Source organism: Pleurodeles waltl, chromosome 3_2, assembly GCF_031143425.1.
Source record: "Pleurodeles waltl isolate 20211129_DDA chromosome 3_2, aPleWal1.hap1.20221129, whole genome shotgun sequence".
Taxonomy (NCBI): domain Eukaryota; kingdom Metazoa; phylum Chordata; class Amphibia; order Caudata; family Salamandridae; genus Pleurodeles; species Pleurodeles waltl.
The window spans coordinates 88,143,393-88,167,477 of record NC_090441.1 but is presented as its reverse complement, the minus strand read 5'-3'; the positions used below and the strand labels follow the sequence as shown (position 1 = coordinate 88,167,477).

The 24,085-nt window shown below is 48.3% G+C and overlaps 1 protein-coding gene across 1 annotated transcript in view; it reads left to right on the top strand.

The window, feature by feature from the left end:
- Nucleotides 1-24,085, top strand: part of TSPOAP1 (TSPO associated protein 1) — a 2,439,191-nt gene that overhangs the window by 1,603,418 nt on the left and 811,688 nt on the right. Inside the window, exon 17 of the mRNA XM_069226865.1 lies at nt 19,919-20,731. Within this exon, the coding sequence (XP_069082966.1) occupies nt 19,919-20,731 (813 nt within the window). The remainder of the gene's footprint in view (nt 1-19,918; nt 20,732-24,085) is intronic.

The following is a 24,085-nucleotide window of genomic DNA, read 5'->3' as shown; positions in this document are numbered from 1 at the left end:
TTTTCCAGCAAATGATGAGGCATTGGGAGTATTCAGAATGTGGGAAATCTACAGGCAGATACCGTATCCACCAGAAAAAGCGTTAGCAAAGGTAAGTAACTTGTTCATTTTTTCTTAAGTGTATTTTTCATTTATAGTGTCTGTTGGAAATTGCCCCTTTTGGCATGGTACACCCCACTTTTTGCCTGATATTGATGCTGACTTGACTGCGAGTGTGCTGGGATCCTGCTAACGGGGCTCCAGCACCAGTGTTCTTTCCCTGAATCTATAATATTGTTCCCAAAATTGGCACACCCCTGGCACACAGCTAAGTCCCTTTTAAAAGTTACCAATAGTACCAAGGGCTCTGCGACCAGGGAGGGTCCCTAAGGGCTGCATCATGTATTATGCCACCCTAAGGGACCCATCACCAAGCACATGCACACTGCCATTGCAGCTTGTGTGTACTGGTTGGGACAAAAAGGTAAAGTCGACATGGCATCCCTCTCAGGATGCCATGCCCACCAACCACTGCCTGTGGCATAGGTATATTGCCCCCTCTAGCAGGTTTTACAGCCCTAAGACAGGGTGCACTATACCACAGGTAAGGGCATAGCTGCATGAGCAATATGCTCCTACATTGTCCATTCTTAGACATTGTGAGTGCAGTGTGGCCATATAAAGTACGTGGGCTGGTAATTTGTCATTACGAACTCCATGATGGCTTCACTGAAGACTGGGAAGTTTGGTATCAAACCTCTCAGCACAATAAACCCATACTGATGCCAGTGTTAGATTTATCGTACAATACACCCAGAGGGCATCTTAGAGAGGCCCCCTGTATTTTAACCAACCCTTTAGTGTAAGGCTGACCAGTCTGTGCCAGCCTGCCACTAAAAGACGAGTTTCTTACCCCCTGTGGTGAGGGCTTTTGTGTCTTCTTGACTCAGAAAGTGCTTCACACCTCCCCCCTGCAGGAACTGTAACACTTGGCGGTGAGCCTCAGAGGTTCCTGCTAGTGGAGATGCTCAGCCCCCCAAACTCTTCCCCCCGCCCCCCAATGAAGCCCGACTTTTGGAGGCAAGTCCGGACGGAAACTTAGGTAAAACAGGGAGGAGTGACCACCCCAGCTAGGACCACCCCTAAGGTGTCCAGACCTGAAGTGACCCCCTCCCTGCAGAATCCTCCATCTTGATTTGGAGGACAGGGACCAATAGGGTTAGGAGTGTGCTCTTCCCCGAATGGAGTGGGCACAGGAAGGGACAGTAGTCTTTGGCTACTGCCCTCTGACCACTGTAAAGCCCCTAAATCTAGTATTTAGGGGCACCCCTGAACTTAGCTCACCAGATTCCTGGTGACCTCAAGAAGACAACAATAAGAATGAAGAAGGACTGCTAAGCTGACCCCCAGCAGAGAAGATGGCAGACAGCAGCTGATTTTGCCCCAGCCCTACCGGACTGTCTACAGCTTCTGAAGCCCCTGCTACAAAAAGGCAGTGCATCCTGCAGGACCAGCGACCTCTTCAAAACCCCAAGAGGACTGCCTGCCCACAGAGGACCAAGATCTTTCGAGGACAGCGACCGTGTCCACAAAGAAACTCCAGCAAAGGAATCTAGAACTGGCCGGATCCGCGAGCCCAGCCCACTCTGCACCCGACGCCCACAGCCGTGTCCAGATGGCCCACCAGTCAGGGTTGACCCCTCTTGACTGACATGATGATGCCTGCAGAAGGATCCAGATGAAGATACCTATTGCCAAAAGGTACCCTGCACCCGCAGCCCCCTAGCCTTGGGGAATCTGACTTCCAGTGCGGCAGATGGCCCTCCTTTCTGTCCAACCTGTGGTTTCCCTAAACCGACCTCCTGGACCGAGCCAGCAGCCTACGTGTGACCTCTGGGGTCGCCTTATTCAAAAGCATTGGGAGCTCGACGCTGGGTTTGCACCCTGCATGGCCACCCCTGTGCCACTGCGGGGGGTGGTGGTTGGTGCTGACCTGTGCCTTCCCCCCCCCAGTGCTCTTCTAAACCCCCCCTGGTCTGCCCTGCGTAGAAGCGGATACTTGCCTGCTGGCAGATCCAATTCAGAGTGCCCCCAGTCTCCATAGGAGCCCATTTAAATCTTTCAGCAACTTTGACCTCTGCACCCGGCCAGCCCTGTGTTGCTGGTGGTGGGTGTTTGGGGTTAACCTGAACCCCAAACTGTGGACATCCTAACCTCCATAGACTGGAACTGTGAGTCTTGAACTTACCTTGAAAGTGTACTCACTTTCCTTCCCCTCTAGAACTGTTTCAAAATCAACTTTTAAACCAGATTATTGCTAATTACTTGAAAACCATTTAACTTGCCAAATTGAAACAAAGTGGTGTTGATACATATGCTTGCTACTTACTTGCAAATGTACTTACCTGCAATGTTGTGGCTCTATAAAAAAAGTAACAAAATATATTTTTGCTATATAAAAACAATTGACCTGGATTTAGTCATTGAATGTGTGCTTCATTTATTGCCTATGTGCGTACAACAAATGCTTTGCGCTGCCCTCTGATAAGTCGAACTGCTTGACCACACTACCACAAAAGAGAGCGATACTGTTATCCACTTTAGCCTCTGTTAAGCCTCTGGGAAACCCCTGGACTCTGCGCACACTATATCTCATTTTGATATAGTATATACAGAGCCAGCTTCCTACAATGTTCTTCTATCTGATAGAGACATCTAGCCACAGATTCCTTACCTTAGAATTCCCTCCCAAGCGGCAGACTAGATCCGGAAAGTTTTTCCAGTAGTACCTTTGCACATTTGTAGAGGGCTTCGTACGACTCTGTAGATAGGTCATCGACGGGGTCCATATAATCCCTCCCCGATGCACTGACATTAGTTCCTTCTTCTCTGCTGGGGGCTTCAGCTTAGCAGTCCTTCTTCTTGTAGGTCGCCCGGAATCTGGTGAGCTGGGCTCAGCTACGTTACAGGGGTCAGAGGCCAGTAGGCAATGGCTAATGTCCCTGAGGGTGGCTACACCCTCCTTGTGTCCACTCCCTTTGCGGAGCGGGGCACATTCCTATCCGTATTGGTCCCTGTCCTCCAAACCAAGATGGAGGATTCTGCAGGGAGGGGTCATTTCAGCTCTGGACACATTAGGGGTGGTCCCAGCTAAGTGGTCACTCCTCCTTGTTTTTCTTAACTTTCCTGCTGAACTGCCACCCAAACATGGGGCTTTGTCCGGGGGTGGTCATCTCCACTAGCTGGAGTGCCCTGGGGCACTGTAACATGAAGGCTGAGCCTTTGAGGCTCACCGCCAAGTGTTACAGTTCCTGCAGGGGGAGGTGTGAAGCATCTCCACCCAGAGCAGGCTTTGTTTCTGGCCTCAAAGAGCCCAAAGGCCCTCACCCTATGGGGTGAGAAACTCATCTGCTAGTGGCAGGCTGGCACAGACCAGTCAGTCCTGCATGAGAGCATTGGGTAAAATACAGGGGGCATCTCTAGGATGCCCTCTGTGTGCCTTTTTATAATAAAACCCACACTGGCATCAGTGGGGGTTTATGGTGCGGAGAAGTCTGATACCAAACTTCCCAGTATTCCGTGAAGCCATTATGGTGCTGTGGAGTTTGTAATGACAAACTCCCAGACCATATACTCAATAATGCTACACTGTACTTACAATGTCTAAGAATAGAATTAGACACTGTAGGGTCATATTGCTCTTGCAGCTATACCCTCACCTGTGGTATAGTGCAGCCTGCCTTAGGGCTGTAAGGCCTGCTAGAGGGGTGTCTTCCCTATGCCACAGGCAGTGGGTTGTGGGCATACCACTCTGAAGGGAGTGCCATGTCGACTTAGTCATTTTCTCCCCACGAGCACACCCAAGCTGTGAGGCAATGTGCTGAGTGATGGGTCCCCAGGGTGGCATAATACATGCTGCAGCCCTTAGAGACCTTCCCTGGCCACAGGGGTACCATTTACAAGGGTCTTATCTGTGTGCCAGGGCTGTGCCAATTGTGGAGACAGATGTACAGTTTTAGGGAAAGAACACTGGTGCTGGGGCCTGGTTAGCAGGGTCCCAGCACACTTTCAATCAAAGCCGGGATCACCAAAAGGCAAAAAAGTTAGAAGGTTACCATGCTAACAGTGGCATTTTCCTCCAAAAACAGTTTGCAGTTCTCATAAGAACTGACAATAGAACAACGATGCATTACCTGGACAAGCAGGGAGGAACAAAATCTCGTCTCCTATCTCGAGAATCTGCCAGGAAAACAGAACAAGACAGCAGACACCCTCAGCACACCTGCCAGGAAAACAGAATGAGACAGCAGACACCCCCAGCAGATTAACATCCTCCTGTCACGAATGGGAGTTGAACCAAGAGGTGTTCGACCAGGTCGTCAAGGAATGACCTAGATCTCTTTGCAACTCCGCAGAACACCAAATGCCGCTTCTATGCAAGCTGGGATCACCATTCAGGCTTGTGGGGAAATGCCTTTTCGATGGCATAGCATGGAATATTTGCCTACGCTTTTCCACCCATTCCCCTGATTTCAGGAGCGCTCACAAAAATCAAGAAAGAACGTTGCAGACTAATCCTGATAGCTCCGTATTGGCCTCGCCAACATTGGTTCTCGGAACTAATCCTGTTCTCAGAGAAAGACAGTATTCCACTGAAAGTCTCACCACAGCTCCTAACAAGGACAAAGGGTCAAGTCTTGCATTCGGACCCCAAATCACTAAAGTTATCAGCCTGGCTCCTGAACACAATGAGTTTGCTCATTTGAACATTCCCCCAAATGTAGGAGAATTCTTTCAAAGGCCAGAGCGAATAGCACAAACAAATCATACTCCGAAATGGAAAAGGTTTTGTTTATGGTGTCAGAAAGAGCAGATGAATCCACTATTGTCACGACTAGAGGAGATATTGCCCTAACTTCTCCATCTGGCATCAATGGGATTAGCTCATGCATCCATAAGAGTACACTTGGCGGCCATATCTCGTTTCAGACGTTCCCCGACATCTCCTTCTTTATGGTCCTCCAGGTTAATAAAATAGTTTCTGAAAGGACTCTTTACATTTTTTCCGCCAGTAAGAGCTCCTCCGCCCTCCTGGCAACTCAACATGGTTCTATCTCAGCCTATGAGACATCCATTTGAACCCATTCACAAAGTGGAATTGCAGTACTTGTTGTGGAAAGTCGCTCTTCTGGTGGCCCTTACCTCTACTAGATACATCAGCGAAATCCAGGCTTAACCATTCAAGAGCCTTTCCTTCAATTTAAGCATGATAGAGTGATCCTTCGCACAAACCCAAAATTTGTTCCAAAATAACTTTTTAGAGGCGTTTTGGGGAGTGTAGGGTAGTAGCCAATGGGCTACTTACCCAATGGGTTGCCTACACCCCGTTATGACCACTTCCTGTCTGGAGTGGGCATATCACTATACCAGAAGGCCTAGTTCCAACCAAAACCAAGATGGTGGAACCCTTCTTCGAATGTCCACCTCTGGCAGCCACCTTAGATGTGTGGTTAGTCCACGGGTGGTACATGCCTATTGACTAGCTAGTTTTCTTACCTGTCCTGGTGCCAAATGGGACTCAGGGCAGCTGGTGGCCACACCCAGGCCTGGGGAAGCCGGGGCTGTGCAAACCCAAGACGGCAGGTCTTTGAAGTTCTCAGTCTTGATATGCAGATTTACTAGACATACTGCTGTAGTGGGTGGTAACACCCTTCACCCAGAGCAGGCATTGTTTCTGCCCTCTGAGAGCACGAGCTCTCACCTCCAGGGGGTCAGAAACATGTCTGGTGGTGGCACTCTGGACCAAACTAGTCAGTCAGCACACCAAGAGACAGGTAGGTTTCAGGGGGCACCTCTAAGATGCCCTCTAGATGCACGTCTGAATAAATCCAAGGCTGGCAGCAACCTAGATTTATTAAGACAAGGTGTTTTATACCAAACACCATGAGGTTCGATGAAGCCATTATGTGACTGGGTCACTCGTGTTGATGAGTGTCCAGCACATACCTTAAAATGGCATCCCTGTTCACATGCAGTGTTTCGCAATGGGGCTGAGCATCACAGGGCCTTATCCACTTGTGCAGATATGGCTAGATATGTACTGCACACTTCTAGGCCTGCCATGGGGGTGACTTACATACACTTGGCTGCAGTGATGGGGGCATGATATGCAATTTCGTGTTTTCTCCTGGCTTGCACCAGGGCACGCAGACTGCAGTGGCAACTATGTGCTTCTCATTTTTAGGGGGGTCCCTGAGGGTGGCACAGTCTTTGCTGCAGCCCTTAGGGACCCTCTCTTGTACCCAGGCCCTAGGTAAAAGGGATACCACATACTAGGGACTTTCACGGGTGGAGGAGTGTGCCCATTGTACTCCATGTTACCCGTTTGCGGGAAAAGAACACAACACTGAGGGGCCTGTTTAGCAGAAACCCAGTGCACCTCAGTCGAAAAACCTCAGCAAAAGTGGCAAAAAGTGGGGTTGACCATGTCAAAAAAGTCACTTTCCAACATCTCCCGACACATTTGTCCCGCTGCCACAGTAATACTATTTCCATGTTTTTCAATGCTTTTATGTCTTAACTGTCTGTGGTTCCTTCTGCAGTTGTTATGATGAATTATGTTTCACCTCAGCTTCTAAGGGCATCTATTCTCTTTCTAGTCTGGCTTGTTCTAGTCAGTGACTTTTAGCAAGATTAGTCTCTTGCATTCAGATCTACTACATATTGCCCAAGAAGCTACTCCCTGAGGGCTTGTGTGCTCATTCTACCACAGTTAGATCCACGACTACTGCATTAGAATGCAGCATACCTTGCATTAGCGTGGTTTACTTGCACATGTTTATCTGCTTTACTGACTGAACAGTCAGGTCTGTTGGGATAGGCATGAGCCCATTCAGCCCTGCCAGTCTTTCTTGTCCGATCCGCAGATGGTATTGCTTTGGTATCTAGTTCAAAGGTAAGGGATCTGTGGCTACATGTCTCTATCAGATAAACTAGTTACTTAGTAACATCTTATCTGATAGAAACAGGATTTAGCAGCAGATTCCTTCAATCCACCCACCTTCCCCACTCTGCGAACTGATTTCTATGACCAGGCAGTCCCTTACAGGGGATGTTCTGTGAGCTGATTTCTCTTTTTATTTCAAAGATCCTTTCCTGACATTAAGATGGCTTCATCGGGAGCTCATAATTGATTAACACAGAAATGTCTCTTTTTTACACACTTTTTCCTATAGTCAGTTTCTATAAGTGGCTCCATGTTGTGGCGTGGAAAACAGTCACGGAAGAAAATGATGTCAGCGCATCGGTGTAGGAGGATGGCCTGGTTTATAGTGGGTACCTAAGGTACTTACACCTTATTCCAGGTCCAGTTAGCCCTTATTAGTGAAATGTAGTCAGTGTCTAGAATGCAGGCTGTCGGGGGGTAGCTGCAGCTGAGCAGCCAAGGCTTATCTAGGAGACATGCAAAGCTCTTGCAATACCACTGTAGTCACACAGTACTCACATTCATAAAAAATACTCAGTGTTAAAAAAATAAGGGTGACACAATGCCAAAAATACCTAAGAGACTATACTCCCTTATGAGGTAAGTAATATACACAGTAAATACACTAGGATGCTGAAATTGCTGTAAAAACATTTAGAAAACAGTGCAAATAGTGAAAATCACAATAGGTTGCAGTGGGCCTTGGGGGATCACAAACCATATACTAAAATAGTGGAATGCGAAAGTCGGTCTCCAACCTAGGCAAGTGTAATGTGTAGAGGGGTGCTGGGAGTGTAAGAAAACACCAAAGGTAAGTAATAGAACCCAACCCAGAGCCCAGGAAAACAAGAGTAAATCACAGTAAGTTTCCTAGAGCACACAAGAACCAGAATTGACTTCAAGACACCAAAATGGATTGCTGGACCTGAAGACCTGTAGAAGAAGGTCCAAGTCCAAGAAGCACTGAAGAATCCAGGGAGAACAGGAGCCCCTGCTAACCCGGATGAAGGTGCAAAAGAAGAACCAGTGGTGATTAAAAAAAATCAGTTATGTACCTAAGAAGACAGATGCAGGTTCCTGGTTAGTGTAGAAGATGTCCCACGCCGGATGGATAATTGCAGTCTGGTTTGCAGCGCTGGATTCCGCCAACAAACCTTGTCACATGCAAAGCTCGAGGTTAGCGGAAAATGGTGCTGCCTGGGACCAGGAGGGACCTGGTGGCCTCAACTCAGGAGGGGAAGTCAGAGTGGGCTCTCAGCAACTCAGAGATCCCTCAGAAGACCAGGCAGCACGCACATGAGTCCCACAGCATTGGGACAAAGAAGGTACAAATGGAGGCCCACGCAGCACGACACAAAAGGATCCCACGCCACCGAACTACTCAGGAAGCTGTGCGTCGCAGGATGGAGTGCTGGGGGCCTAAGCTGTGCTTTGCACAAAGAACTTCTTGGAAGGTTGCACACAGACCTTGGCAACTGCAGGTCACGGGGTGCATGGGTGTACTGTCTTGCGTGGGGAGGCAAGGCCTTACCTACATCAGAGTTGGACAGCTGGACCTTGGGACTTTCGGGGTCACTTAAGTCCACCACCCGTGTTGCTGGATCCACGCTCGTCGTCAGGAGATGGGACCCACACCACTGGTCGTCGCTGCAGAGGTGCCTGCTGAAGCAGGGAAGTGACTCCGTCACTCCACGGGAGATTCCTTCGGTTCTTCTTGTGCAGGCTGAAGACAGGCTGTCCTCCGAGGATACAAGACCTGGAAACAGTTGCAGTTGCTGGCAGGAGCTGAGGATACAATGTTTCAGAAGTCATTTCTGCTTCTTTGTTGTAGTTTGTAGAGTTCCTGGAGGATTCAGCTGCAGTTCAGTTGGTAGAAGATGAAGTAAAGGATGCAGAGGATTCGTGCTGGAGCCTTGCAGTCCGAATGTGAGGAAACACCCAGGAGAGAGACCCTAAATAGCCCTGAAAGGTGACTTGGTCGGCTTCACAGGTAAGCACCTGTCAGGGGAGGGCTCTGACATCACCTGCTGGCACTGGCCAGTCAGATGCTCCCAGAGTGCCCTGCACCTTGGAATCCAAGATGGCAAAACCCAGGGACCCTCTGGAGGGGCTCTGGGCACCAGCCCTGGGGTGTTGATGGACAGGGGAGTGGTCACTCCCCTTTCCTTTGTCCAGTTTTGTGCCAGAGCAGGGCCTGGGTGTCCCTGAACTGGTGTAGACTGGATTATGCACAGAGGGCACCATTTGTGCCCTTCAGTGCATTTCCAGAGGCTGTCGGAGGCTACTCCTCCCATGCTTGTAACACCTATTTCCAAAGGGAGAGGGTGTAACACCCCTCTCCCACAGGAAATGCTTTGTTCTGCCTTCCTGGGCTTAAGCAGCTCCAGCAACAGGAGGGCAGAAACCTGTCTGTGAGGTGGCAGCATCTGCGGGGCCCCCTGGAAAACCTCAGAAGGCTGGTATGGCAGTACTGGGTGTCCACTGTGGACCCCCCAGAGTGCATAGGATTGTACAAACAATACTGGAATCAATATTGGGGTACAATTCCCAGTTGTTAGACACCTTACATGGCTATATTCAGAGTTACCATTGTGAAGCTGGACATAGGTATTGACCTATGTCCAGTGCACGCGTAAAATGGTGTCCCCACACTCACGAAGTCCGGGAAGATGGCCCTGGATGACGTGGGGGCACCTCTGCTAGTGCAGGGTGCCCCCCCCACAGAGGTACTTTGCACCCGGCCTTCAGGGTTGGAAGGCTTGACATATAAGTGACTTATAAGTGACCCAATGCAGTGTAAATGGCTGTGAAATGGTGCATGCACCATTTCACTCAGGCTTCAATGGCAGTACTGTAGAAGCCTTTGCATGGGCTCCCTATGGGTGGCAAAAGTCATGCTGCAGCCAATAGGGATCCCCTGCAAACTCAATGCCATGGGTACCTAGGTACCATATAGTAGGGACTTATAAGGAGGCACCAGTATGCCAATTTGGGATGAAATACTAGGTTCCCAGTATTTAGTGATAAATTTGGGAACAGAGAGAGCATAAACACTGGGGTCCTGGTTAGCAGGATCCCAGTGACACAGTCATTCAAGCATACTGACAAAACAGTCAAACATACTGACAAACAGGCCAAAAACCATAAACACTGGGGTCCCGACAAGCAGAAAGAGCCTACTTTCTCACAGTTGGGGAGGGGATTATATGAACTCTGTCGACGTTACATCTGGTGGACGACGTTTCAACGGAGTCACGCGACGCCCTCGACCGACGTGCAGAGGTCCTGCTGAAATTTTTTCCGGATCCAGTCCAGTGCCTGGGGGAGAATTCTAATGTGAAAAATCTGCAGCTGGATCATGTCTCTACCAGATAAGGTGTTACCGAAGGTAAATAACTTTTTCATTTTGTCTTTCACTTTTTGGAACAAGTTACCTCGCTCCTCAGTCTTGATTCTAGTAATGCTCTGGTTCACATCTTCTCTCAGTTCCATGTTAATTCTCATGAGATACCAAGTCTGATTGACCTCTCCATTCCGTGTGGTGGAATATAGTTTTTAATAGTTGATCTGTCTATTTGTTGTTTTTCCACTTTCTTGAGAAACTGATTTGCCAGCATGTGGGTCAGAAAAGATGTGTAGATTGTTGTTGCAGGTTTGTAAGCAAGCTGGATATATTAAAGAAAAAGTAAAGTTCAGGTTCTGCAACGTCTTGCCCCCTGGGAACGAGCAGCAGGCCTCCTGTGCCACAGTTGTAAAATCTGGGTAGGAGGATATAGTTGTATTGCAAACTTTTCTTTTACCAGGGCAGCCTCAATAATTTCCTATGATGAAGATTTGTGAAATATTCTCTGCCAAATAGGTCCATCTTCAGTGTTTCAGCAAAGATCTCCATCTTACCTTTGTGGGGTGGAGGGGGGCCAACAGTGCATGGAGCAGGCCTGTCGGGCTGAGCTCCTGCTTGTCATCTTCTATCATGCTGTGATCCTGGGAGCTCGGAGACTCGTGACAGGCACCTGGGATCCGTATCCAGACATGTATCTGGAGGGTGGCGAAGGAGCCTGGCTGGTTTTCAAAAACAAGCTTGTATCCGCTGGTTAGTATGAGCTCCGATCAGAGATTTCGGGACCAGGAGTGCCTCAGAACAGACACATGGGGGGGCCCAATGTGACAGTGACGGTGCCCAAGATAAATTGAGAATACATAACAAGGAATAATGGTTGCCTCTGGAGAATGCTTTCAGCCTAAAGAAGCTTGCAAAAATGTATTCGAAGGATCAGATACCCATTCCATTGCATCTACATCAGCACATTTCTTACCTAGGTAAACAGCAAAACAACAAGGAGGTGCTCCAGAAATCACCACAGTGCAAGTGAGTTGACAAAAGTGATTACTTGTGCATGTGTGTTATTAACAAAGACTTACACACTGTTGGCTAGTAATACAGTGTCTGTAGCATAGAAGTCCTATGTAGAGTACACTGTACTCAAATCCACAGTTAATAGCAGACAGCAGTTCAACACATTGACGTTTTGACCCCTATAAAAACTTTACTGGGGTCTTCATCAAGACAAAGAAAAGTTAGTAGCCCTAATAATGAGTCCAGAAATCCATTAACTTTCAGCATTGGCAACAGAGGAGCACCTGCACTGCTTCCGGAATAGCGGTCATCACACTGATCAATTGACAGTGCAGCCCATTTAGACAAATAGATTGGTAGCACAGCAGCAGTGGATTGCTGAGTTGATGGATGGCCAATACAGGGAGGTGAGGGGTTAGTTGAGTAGCGAAGAATTCATGGTCCTCTGCTGGCATTGCTGTTTGGGGAAGTAGAATGTTGGACTGCCACCTGTACTCCTAAAGACCACGTTGTAACTCTGGAGGGATAGGGTTAAATAAAAGCATTACACTCTTAACTATACGCAGCGGTGATACCACTGGTTGGGCTTCCTCATAGGGATGGCTTTTTATTTTTATTTATTTTTTAACTGCCAGACAAATGTTATGGGCCAGAGAGCTTAGCCCTCTAGAGATGTGAATAGAACGACATGGATTCTGTTTAGTCTTTATCATATAGGGCTTTAGAACATAACTGTGCTAAATGGGGCACTAAAACACAGGAACTCTACCAATGTGACCTCCAAGGTTAGAGCCAGTTGCAAGCTAGTCATTGTTTTTTAAGACACTCAATAAAATGGTGATAACATATCTCAGCAGGCACAGCACTACTTAGGAAACTGACTTTGGAAAAGGACTGAAAGATAGGCATGGGAAAAGGCTCTAATGTAAAAGGTGTTTCGGAATACTCAGTTTATGCGTACTCACTTCACTTATTTTCATTTATCATATTTGACACCCTAGAGGCTAAGTAAGATATTTGGTTTAGAGACTGACATGCCCGCTGTAAATCCCTGGCAGCAGACCTTTTCCATATGATATGGAGTTGCCCCCTAATCGCAGGTTATTTGTGTGGAAACAGTATTTTTGCAGGTTTACCCTCAATTTTTGCCCCCATTTCTACTACTAGCCAATGGTGTAATGGCTCTGAAATGCCCCGAGCCCTGGTAATCAGGACTCAGTTCATGTGCTCTAACCGTTAAAAAGGACATGTTTAATTGACGTTCCCTCAGTTGACATTACATGACTTACTTGTACGTCCCTAGTATATGGTACCAGGGATAGCCATTTTAAAGTGTCTCTTGTAGACCGAAGCACTCTTTGTACCTCTCGAGTGTGACAAAGCAAAAATATGACTCCCAGCCTGCTGATGCTGACTGGCAGAGCAGCTTTAAACTGTTAACTAGACTTTGCCATTTCAAGTGATGGCAAATTCCTAGCCTTCCCTTTGAATAGTTATAAGTCACCCCTAGAGCAGGCCTAGTGAGCCCTAAACGCAGGGTGCTTTTATTAAAGGTTTGAACTCATAGTTTCCTGTTTTAAGGTCCTAACAGTAAGAAAGCACCATTTACTCCAGTATTGTAACTTTCATAGATTCACATGCTTGAATACTTCCCCGTCAAAGAGATGGGAGTCCTCTGTGGAATATACAACCTAGGCCTGAAAATGTACATATACAATACATGGCCTAGGCCTTAATAGAATAACCTATCACAGTCATTTTGTCAAATAGACCCACACTTAAATTTGAACCAATCAGTTTGCCTCACCCCTTAGAACCTGCTGTCTGGAGCTGCCTTCCCTCAGATTTTCCACTGCACGTCATGCTGAGGCGTCTCCTTTGAGCTCTGCTCAAAACCTTTCTCTCAGAAGATCTACTACCTGAATTTTGGGATATTTCTTTTCTTCTATGGTGCTTCAAACTGACTACCATGTCAGAGACACCAAGGAAAGGCCTTTTTAGATCCTGTGCCTCTTGTTTGAAGAAAAGATTATAGCCCTCATTATAACCCTGGTGGTCGGTGTTAAAGCGGCGGTAATACCACCAACAGGCCGGGGGTAAAAAAATGGGATCACGACCACGGCAGAAACCGCCAAGACATACAGCCACTTTAACACACCTACCACCACGGCAGTAGCAACAAACACTGCGGCGGTCACAACCAACAGATAGGCGGAAGACCGTGTACCGCCCACCCTATTACAACCCACCAATCCGCCAGCTTTTCCACGGCGGTACCAATGACATCAAAAGCACAGCTGAAACAATCAACGAAGAACCAGGACACCATGGAGCCCGAGCAGCACGTCCTGCCCATGCTGGTCTACCTCCTCATACACGAGGAATATCAAAGGCGGCGGCGAGGACCAGAAAACCTGGGGTGTCTTTGGGGTGCCATGGATGTGGTGTGAGTGATGCGTGGGGTGATGTGTGGGGTGATGTGAGGGGTGATGTGATGTATGCTGTGATGTGTGTGAATGGTGTATGGGTGATGGTGTTGTGTGCCTCTGATTTGAGTGGGTGCTCCTTGTTTGTCCTTGTGCATGCTCTTTTTTTTTTGCTGTAAGGTGTTGTGGGTAGTGTGGGTGTGTGTTTTATATTGGTTTGGGTATGGGGGTGTGGTGTGTGTATGTGTATTTTGAATTGTCCAATGTGGTGTAGTTTTGTAAGTGTGTGTGTATTTTGGGCTCGGCAGTGTGTACCGCCAATGGTTTACCGCGGTTGAAAGACCGCCGCAGTGATTCGTGGGTCGTGATACTGTGGGCGTATTCCTGTTGGCGAAACGGTGTGGGTTTTGCTATTGCCAGTTTATCACTGACCTTTGGTCTGGCGGACTTGTGTGGGTGTCTCTATAGTGGCAGATTTCAATGTGTGGGTCATAATACCCGTGGCAGATTACCGCCACACTCGCGGTATGTTGCGGCCTTCAGCAGGGCGGTAGGCGGCATTTATCGCCAGGGTTGTAATGAGGGCCTATATGTGGATGATCCTCATGAGGAATGCATTTACTGCTTATATCCCAGCCATAACACAAAGGACTGCAAGCTATGTAGAAAAGTCTCTACAAAGACTTTGAAGGACAGATAGAGTCATCTGCTTTTGTGGCTTCAGAAAGGTAAGACTGGCCACTCAGCCTCTGATGAGGATAGTGCCTCTTCCTCTATCTCTGCTCCTAAAACACCTGTTAAAAGAAAACAGGAGGGCTCAGATGTTCAAGAGCCACCCAAAAAAATGTCACAGAAATCAGCTGGGACCTCTTCTAAAAGTCATAGCTCTCCGCAGAAAAAGAAAACAGGCACAGAATGCCTTAAAAAATCCTCTACAAAGACTGTTCCTGAACCGTCTACTCCACCACTGAAAGTTCTCCACAAGTTCAAGAAACCAGGTTCAGCACTGACGACGGCGCCATCATCAACGGTACTCTCGTCAATGACTTTTTCATCAGTGACACCAGGCATAGTCCCTCTATCAGTGTCGACGGCAGTGGCTGCAGGATCCTCGTCGACGACGCTATTAACCTCGTCGACGGGACACCCTACTCGTCAATGCTGTTCTCGTTGACGACCCCCCTGTCGACGATTGATCTTACGTTGATGCTCCTTTCGTCAGTGCCTCCATCGACGATGCCCTCGTCGAGGACACCTCAGTCGACGACGCTTCTAACGATACTCGCGTCGACAGTACTATCGTCATCAATCACACCGTCAGCGATGTTTCCAGTAACGACGATATCATGGATACCACCGTCGACGACACCAGGTTTTTTCTCGTCGACCGTCAAAATGTTTCCGGCAAAGACCATCATCATTACCTCCGTACCACTCTGTGGGGCATACTCCTCTCAAGAGGTTTTCAAAGACTCATTTGACACTGTCTGTCACATCACCAAGTAAGGGGTCAAGACTTTTGGCATTTCGCTTTTTAGATGGCGACAATGATGACGAATCAGAGCAAGACAGAGTATTTGGAGTAGCCAGGAGTCTATCACAATTCCATGTAAAATGTCAGAAGTACTCCAATGACGACTCCTAATATAATCAGCATTACTATGATCCAGTCCCGCAACGACAAGGAATGGTGTGCTTACCTTCTGGTCTGGTTTCTGACCTACAGGCCATGCTGGAGGATTATAGGGAGCGCTTCCATCCACAGTCTGCAAAGGATCCTACTCCTGTGGTTATGGCACCATGTACTCCAGTGCCTCTTCTAGTTCTCCCTGCTACTCTGCAGATTCCTCCTCAAACTCCACAGAGTCCAGAAGCCCAGGCTTCGTCAGACGAAGCGGCTGAAGAAGGAGAAGTTCTTTCGGAGGAGGATGAATGGGATGACTATGTACTCCCAGCACCCCCTTCATCGGAGCCAACTTCTGTTGCGTCCCCTCCGGAGGATATTGGATCTTTTCATAATTTAATAGAAAAAGCGGCTGCACGATTTGAGCTCCAAATGCCATCCACACAGCAGAATTGCTTCTTATACGACTTTAAAGAACCGCATAGGAAGGTGGTCAGAGCAATCCCTATTATAGACCACGTATGGAATCAGGGACTAAAAATGATGCATAACCGTGCTACGGTGCCAGCGGTATTGCCAAAGTTAGATAAAAAATATAAAGCGACAGATGATGCCCCTGGTTGCCTGGTGGGACATCTGAAACCAGACTCAGTGGTTTCTCAGGCTGCCCAGCGACGTTCTAGAAACCCTTCAGCACCTCTATCTGCACCTCCAGACCAGGATGTTAGGCGCCGTGACAACATTGGAAAAAACATTTCTTCCATGTCTGCCATTGTGGTCCGAGCTGCGATATCCCTGGCGCTCCTGGGAAGATATGACAGGCAGCTATGGTCGGACATTTCTCATTCTGTAGATGATCTTCCTGATTCTAGCAAGACGTAAGTGAGGAAGATTATAATTGAAGGTCAGCGCACATCTGCAGAGGTTATTGATGGTGCATTAGACATTGCCGCTATGGGTTTTGTCTCCTGGCTGGATCAGCTGTCTTAAGGCGCCAAGGGTGGCTTAAAGCCACAAATGTTCGACCTGATGTACAAACCGAAATTCTTGACCTCCCTTATGATGGACAAGACCTTTTTGGCAAGCATGTGGATGACGCTCTTCAAACAATCCAAGCAGACACTGATACTGCCAGGTCTTTAGGATCACAGCAGTATAAGCGCACACCCTTTTGAGGAGCCAGGGGTAGGGGACACTCTTCCTTTTGAGGTGGTTACCAATCATTCAGGTACCCAGCTTATTCCTCACAATTCCAATCTTGCAGACCCAAATATCATCAGAGACAGCCTCCAGCGGTGGCATACAGCAGACCTCCTCCCAGAGGAAAGTCGGGGAGACAATCTAAAGACACCTCCCGCAGACAATGACAGCCTCCAAGGGCCGGCTACCTCTCCTTCTTTGAGACATCACCTCCAACATTGGCGTCAGATCACAAAGTGGGTTCTGGACATAATAACTTATGGTCATCTGCTAAAGTTCACTTGCATGCCCCCCGAGACTCCGCCTTCCCGGGTACATTAACAGCATCTACATCTTCTCCTTCTGGAAATAGATGTCATGTTGTCCAAAGGAGCGATATAAGCGGTACCTTATTCTCAAAAAGGAAGAGGCTTCTATTCTCACTTCTTCCTAATCAGGAAGAAATCTCGTCCGTGGCGACCCATCCTGCATCTGAGGGAGCTCAACAAATATCTAAAGAAGCAGTCCTTCCGCATGGTAACATTGAAGGATGTTTTGCAACTTCTCAAAAGAGGAGATTTTATGGCTTCCCTAGACCTGCACAATGCCTACTTCCACATACCCATTCACCCGAAGCACAGGAAATTCTTAAGATTTATGGTAGCCGGACGCCACTTTAAATTCAAAGTGCTACCTTTCGAACTCCAATCCGCTCCCCGGATTTTTACAAAGTGCTTAGCCCCTGTTGCAGCATATCTGAGGCGCTACAGACACCAAAATATTCCCACACCTGGACGACTGGTTACTGAAGGCTTCCGGCATCCAGTCTCTACGTTATTCTCTCAAGACCACTTTATGCATGTTCAAACAATTAGGTCTCACTCTCAATCGAGAGAAGTCCCATCTTCAGCCTACCAGAAGAACAGTTTTTTTCTGGGTGCTATATTGGACACGACTCAAACAAAGGCGTTCCCAGAGGAGGAAAGACAACTAAAACTCATCACCCTTGCAGGCGCAGTTCAGAAAAGAAAGTCTCTTTAGTTTGAAAGCTCAAATCATTACTGGGGATGATGTCCTCCTGTATCAATCTGATTCCCAACTGTCGCCTTTGGAAGCGCCCACTACAAGAAGAGCTCGACAAAAAATGGAAACAGATGCAAGGCTCCTTCGGGGACATCATACAGATAACAGCAAGGATCGTAGATTCTCTCGATTTGTGGATGTAGGACTTTGGCTCTGTATATGCTATCTCAAAGTGAAAGATAGTGTTCACAGAGTCCAAGGGTTCCCCTTAGAGATTGATAGAGGCAAAATTAGATAATACTAATGCTCTATTTTGTGGTAGTGTGGTCGAGCAGTAGACTTATCAGAGGGTGGTGTTAAGCATTTGTTGTACACACACAGGCAATAAATGAGGAACACACACTCAAAGACTTAACTCCAGGCCAATAGTTTTTATATAGAAAAATATATTTTCTTAATTTATTTCAGAACCACAAGATTTGAGGTAAGTACATAAAATGCAATGTACTTCACACAGGTAAGTATAGAACTTTGATTTAAAACAGTAGTACACACAGTTTTGGGTAACATGTCAATAAGCTATTTTAAAAGTGGACACAGTGCAAAAATCAACAGCTCCTGGGGGAGGTAAGTTTGGCTAGGTTTCTCAGGTAAGTAAAGCACTTACACAGTCAGTCTCCTGGGCAAAGGCAGCCCACTGTTGGGGGTTCAAGGCAACCCCAAAGCCACAGCACCAGCAACACAGGGCTGGTCAGGTGCAGAGGTCAAAAGTCAAAGGAGGGCCCAAAAAAGCATAGGTGCCTATGAAGAACAGGGGTGCTCCGGTCCTAGTCTGCTTACAGGTAAGTACCTGCATCCTCGGGGAGCAGACCAGAGGGGTTTTGTAGAGCACTGGGGGGACACACACACAAGCACACACACAACACACCCTCAGCGGCACAGGGGCGGCCGGGTGCCGTAGGCAAAGTAGGCGTCGGGTTTGCTATAGAAAGCAATCAAGTGACCCGGGGGTCACTCTGGCGATGTAGGCAGGGCACAGGGGGGCTTCTCGGGCCAGCCACGACTGGGCTAGGAAGAGATCCGCCTGCTGGTCACTCCTGCATTGGTAGGTGGTTCCTCTCGGTCCTTGGGGCTGCGGGTGCAGTGCTTGGTCCAGGCATCGGGTTCCTTTGTTGCCATGCAGTTGCGGTCAGGGGGAACCTCTGGATCCTCTCTGCAGGCGTTGCTGTGGGGATGCAGGGGGGTCGACTCAGGGTCTCCACGTCGTTGGAGTCACCTGGGAGTGATTGGTTTTCCTGGACTCGAGCCGGGGGCGTCGGGTGCAGAATGTGAAGACTCAAGCTTCTGGCGAGAGTGAGAGTCTCTTTAAAGTTGTTTCAAAGTTGCAAAGTTGTTGCAGTTTCTGAACAGTGCTGCTGTTCTCAAGAGTTTCTTGGTCCTTTAGGTGCAGGGCAGTCCTCTGAGTCCTCAGAGGCCGCTGGTCCCGCTGGATGTGTCGCTGTGCAGGTTCTTTGAGTCTGGAGACAGGCTGGTAGGGCTGGGGGCAAGTCAGTTGGTGTCTCTGTCGTCTCTGCAGGGCTTTCAGGTCAGCAGTCCTTCTTCTTTCTTCAGGTTGCAGGAATCTGATTTCCTGGGTTCCGGTTCGCCCCTAAATACTACATTTAGGGGTGTGTTTATGTCTGGGGGGCAGTAGCCAATGACTACAGTCCTTGAGGGTGGCTACCCCCTGAGGGGAGGGGGGCACATCCCTATTCCTATTGGGGGACTCCTCCAAATTCAAGATGGAGGATTTCTAAAGGCAGGGGTCATCTCAGCTCAGGGCACCGTAGGGGCTGTCCTGACTGGTGGGTGGAGTGATCTTGCTGAAAAGATTATGACACCATCTTCTCATCATTCATTTGTAATTTCCTATTTCCTGGATTTAGATGTTAAGGCAAACGCTTTGTTGGAAAAATTGGTAGCTCACTTTTTTCAGATGACTTCTCATTGCATCTTTCAACAATAAAGATGTGTGGCTTCATCCTGTTTGTTACATTCTCTGTGCCCTTTCTTAAGCTACTGGTGGGGCGGGTTGCAGGTTAAATACATACATAAAAGTATGTTTTTAATTCATTTTTTCTGGAGACCTGTGATATAGGTAAGTTACCTTGTTGTGTAATGTTACATCTAGGAGTAAGTTGGTTTATACATCTTTTTATGTTGCCGTCAATGATATCTATGAATTTTAATAAGCTGTGCTAAGGTCAGTTGTTGGATACGTATGTGACATGTAGTTGAATGTTATATTTTACAGTTGTACTCTGGATTAAGTATGAGGACTAACTGTTGTACTTTTGTACCAATAGGAGAACTTATGGATGGCAGACGTGGCCTGGTCCCTTCAAATTTCGTGGAACGCGTTTCCGATGATGACCTGATGACTGCCCAGCCTCCTGAAGTCAGTGAATTGTCTCACAGCTCTTTTCAGGACACCAGCTTTATTAGTAGCTGTAGTGTGGAAAGGAGCAATCTCCCTGAGGAAGAGGAAGGAAGCTTAAGCCCACTTTTGAGTGGCTTGCCAAGAAGCAGTAATGAGCAAACTGATATTTCAGCAGTGCCTTACCCTAGAAAGCTTACACTCATCAAGCAGTTGGCAAGGAGCATTGTTGTGGGCTGGGAGCCGCCCCTAGTTCCCGCTGGTTGTGGGAGTATTCAAAGTTACAATATTTACTTGGATACAGAATTGCGCCAAAATGTGCAATGTGGATCACCAACCAAAGCCTTGCTGGAAAAGCTTGATCTAAAAACAAAGGTATATCGTGTCTCTGTACAGAGTGTGACTGAGAATGGCAACTCTGATAGATGGCGCTGTACACTTCTAGTGGGAAGTGGCTATTCCATTGCACCTGCTCACTTGAGAGTTCGAAGCCTTACTGCCACGTCTGCTGAGATCACCTGGCAACCCAGCAATAGCAATTACGCACATGCAGTGTACCTCAATGAGGAAGAGTGTGGCCTGACAAAGGCTGGAACCTACTGGTATGTCTTACGGAACTTGAGGCCCAGCACGCAATACAATGTGAAGGTGGAGTCCCGGCCTCATCGGACACCTTGGGTACTTCCCCCAGAAAGGCAGGAGAATAAATCCACAGTGATGCAGCTCACAACTCCTTCAGCAGGTATTTAATAAACAGTGATAATGCAAAGGGTAGATGGATAATGGTTCATTGTTAAGCAGCATCAAAAGCATTTTTCAAACCTCAATTAGAACATTTTCCTTAATGTATCTTGAATTGCATTTTGTGTGTAAACCTCTATCTGTTAGAGAGATCTGGTCACATATTCCTTACCTATGAATTTCCCAGGCGTCAGACTGGATCCAGAAGATTTTTCGTAAGCACTACCCCTGTGTGCCAGTAGGTGGTTTTGATCTATTCTGTGCGTCGTCATTGTACATGCCAGAAGTGACGTCACTGTCCCCTATATATGCACCAGCTCGGTGAACGGATGTCATTTCTTTTCTTTCTACGCCATTTATCGCTGATCCAGAGAAGAGCTACCCCTGTCGGTTCTTGACAGAATTTTTTTGACGTTTTGTCGAAATCTTTTTTCGGTGTGCCGTGGATGTCTTTGAGGAAGACAGGATTTAAGCTGTGTGCCATCTGTCACTGCTCAGTGTCTGTTACAGACCCCGTTTGGTCTGTTTATGGTGTTGTGCTCGGAATGCCAGTCCATGACACTGAAGGCTTTGAGGGAGCAGTCCCTGAAGTTGCTAGCAGCCCGTCAGTCGACACCACGTCCCGCAACTCCTCATAGGTCTCGGTCCTGATTGATGAGAAGGTCGTTGGACTGCTCCAGGAGCCCCAAGTCCTCTTTGTTCCACTCAGAGTCCTCAGGGCACTCGGGGAAGAGGCATAAGAAATCGAAGCGTGCTTTGACTTCTCGTCCGCCTACCAACGCAACAAGGAAGGAACATCGGTGTTCCCAACACTGCTCTGTGGAGCCGTCACCTTAGTCGACTTTGCATCGGCTTTGCACCACCCTGCAATTCTGGGAGCCTTAGCAACACCTGCTCAGATAAAGGGGTTTTACAAGGCCATGTTCCACATATTTGAGTGGGCTGACCCCTCCGGACCGCCTTCAGGCCCGCGGAGTCAGAGAAGGCCCCATCAGGTTCTGCAGCTTCAGCTTCGGCTCCAGTGGGCCCTTGTGGATCCGATCTCAGATCTGGACCGGCGTCAGTCGTGCCATCGGGACCTTCCCCCAACTCCAGTCACAATTGTGCTGCTCTGGGGCCAGCGTTATACTGATCCCAGACAACTCTGAGACGGAACGACATCGCTCACTCAACCACAGTACCGGTACCGTCAGGACTCATGGGTCCTAGTATGCCCCCTGAGCCCTATTCTGAAGGGCTAGCAATCAGTGTCACTGGACCCTTTAGAATACCAGTTGGAAGGACAGGAGTCAATGGACTGGTGTGAGGAACTGAGAGATGCCAGTGGACTGGATACCTCTCCAGATACTGGCTTGCTTTCTCCCCGTATAGTGGCTACAGAGGAGGGAGAATCTTATGCAATGGTGGTGAAGCGGGCAGCGGAGGTCCTTGACCTCGAACTACCCACGGTAGTAGATAAGGCTAATATCTTGATAGTAGTGCTTCAGCCCGGAGCTACTTCTTCTGAACCCCTGCTCCCCTTTATCAAAGCTCCTATAGATGGTCCTGGTCGCAGCCCAGCACAGGGGCTCTAGTGAATAGGACAATCGCCCGCCGCCATAGCCCTGCTCCAGGGGACCCATCTTTCCTCACCTAGCACCTCACTTCAGAAAGCTTGTAGTCCACGCTTCCACTTCCCATGGTGTGTTCCCAGCCACTCCCCTGGACAAGGAATTCAAGAGGCTGAATACCTTAGGGAAGAAAATGTTTTCTTCCACCAGCCTAGCATTGCGATTGGTGTACACAAAATGCCTTGTGGGCTGCTACTCCCACACACTCTAGGACAGGGTTGCGCAAATGCTGCCACAGGTCCCGGAGGAGGGCCGGGCCTTTCTCTCCCAAGTGTTCAAGGACAGAAGAGATGCAGCTAAGTTCACCATCAGGTGTGGTTTGGAAATGACTGACTCGCTCGGCTGAGCGTTTTCTTCGACAGTGGTGCTTCAACATCACGCCTGGCTGAAGACATCTGCCTTTCTGGGAGATATCCAGGCAATCCTTATGGATACGCCATTTGATGGTGCTCATCTGTTCACAGAGAAGGCAGACTCAGCACACGCTTTCAGGACTTGCAGCTACGACCAAGTCCTTGGTTCTGCTCAGTGACCATATGTCCCCAGTCTGCCTTTCGCACCTTTTGTAGATACGGAAGGAACATGCCACCACACCAACCCTGTGCCAGCCACCGTCCGGTGCAAGCTTCTCAAGCTCTTGTCACTGGCAGTCCATTACATTGGACAGGTGGGTCTTGCAGATCATTTGTCGGGGCTAGTCCCTCCCCTTTGAATCCTCCCCTCCTCCATACCCCCAACACATGATCACTTGATAGATGATCACCTTTTTTTTCTCCACAAGGAAGTCACGGCACTCTAGGCCAAGGAAGCCATAGAGAGGGTTCCGATATAAGAAGTAGCCAGTGGTTGCTATTCCCGCTACTTTCTAGTACCCAAAAAGAACAAGGGGGTCCAGCTTATCTTAGACCTCAGAACTCTCAATCTCTTCGTCATAAAGGAGAAATTCAGGATGCTCACTTTGGCTCAGGTCTTGTTTGCTCTAGACCAAGGAGACTGAATTGTAGCATTGGATTTGCAGGACATGTTTTTCCATATTCCAATCTGCCTGCCCACAGATGTATGACCTGTGGTTCAAGGCAGGCCACAAGCACTTTCAGTTCACTGTGTTCCCCTTTGGCCTTACTAGCACCCCTCAAGTGTTCATCAGGGTGATGGCAGTAGTTGCAGCGTACCTGCAGAGATTAGAAATTTCAGTCCTCCCCTGTCTCGACGACTGGCTGTTGAAAGCGGGCTCACCCCAGACTGTCATCTCCCTACACCAGACTATGGCGGACCTCCTGCATTTGCTGGGGTTCACTATAAACATACCAAAGTTACACCTGACTCCTTCTCAGACACTCCCTTTCATCCAGCTGTTCTTGACACAGTGCAGTTTTGGGCTTATCCTCCTGTGCAGTGAGTTCAGGCTATGACACTGATGTTTCAGTCTCTATCTTGGATTTCGGTAGAATGACTCTGAGGCTCCTGGGCATTATCGCCTCCTGCATCCTGCTAGTGATACATGCCAAATGGGATATGCGGGCTCTGCAGTGGGACCTGAGGTTCCAATGGACACAGCATCAGGGTAATCTCCCCGACATGGTCCAGATCTCGAAGGGAACTGCAAATGACCTGCAGTCGTGGCTAACGAACCATGATTGGGTCAGAGGCAGGCTCCTGTGTCTTCTCAAACCAGATTTCACAGTAGTGACAGGTGCATCACTCCTGGATTGGGGAGGCAATCTGGGAGAGGTGGAGATCAAAGG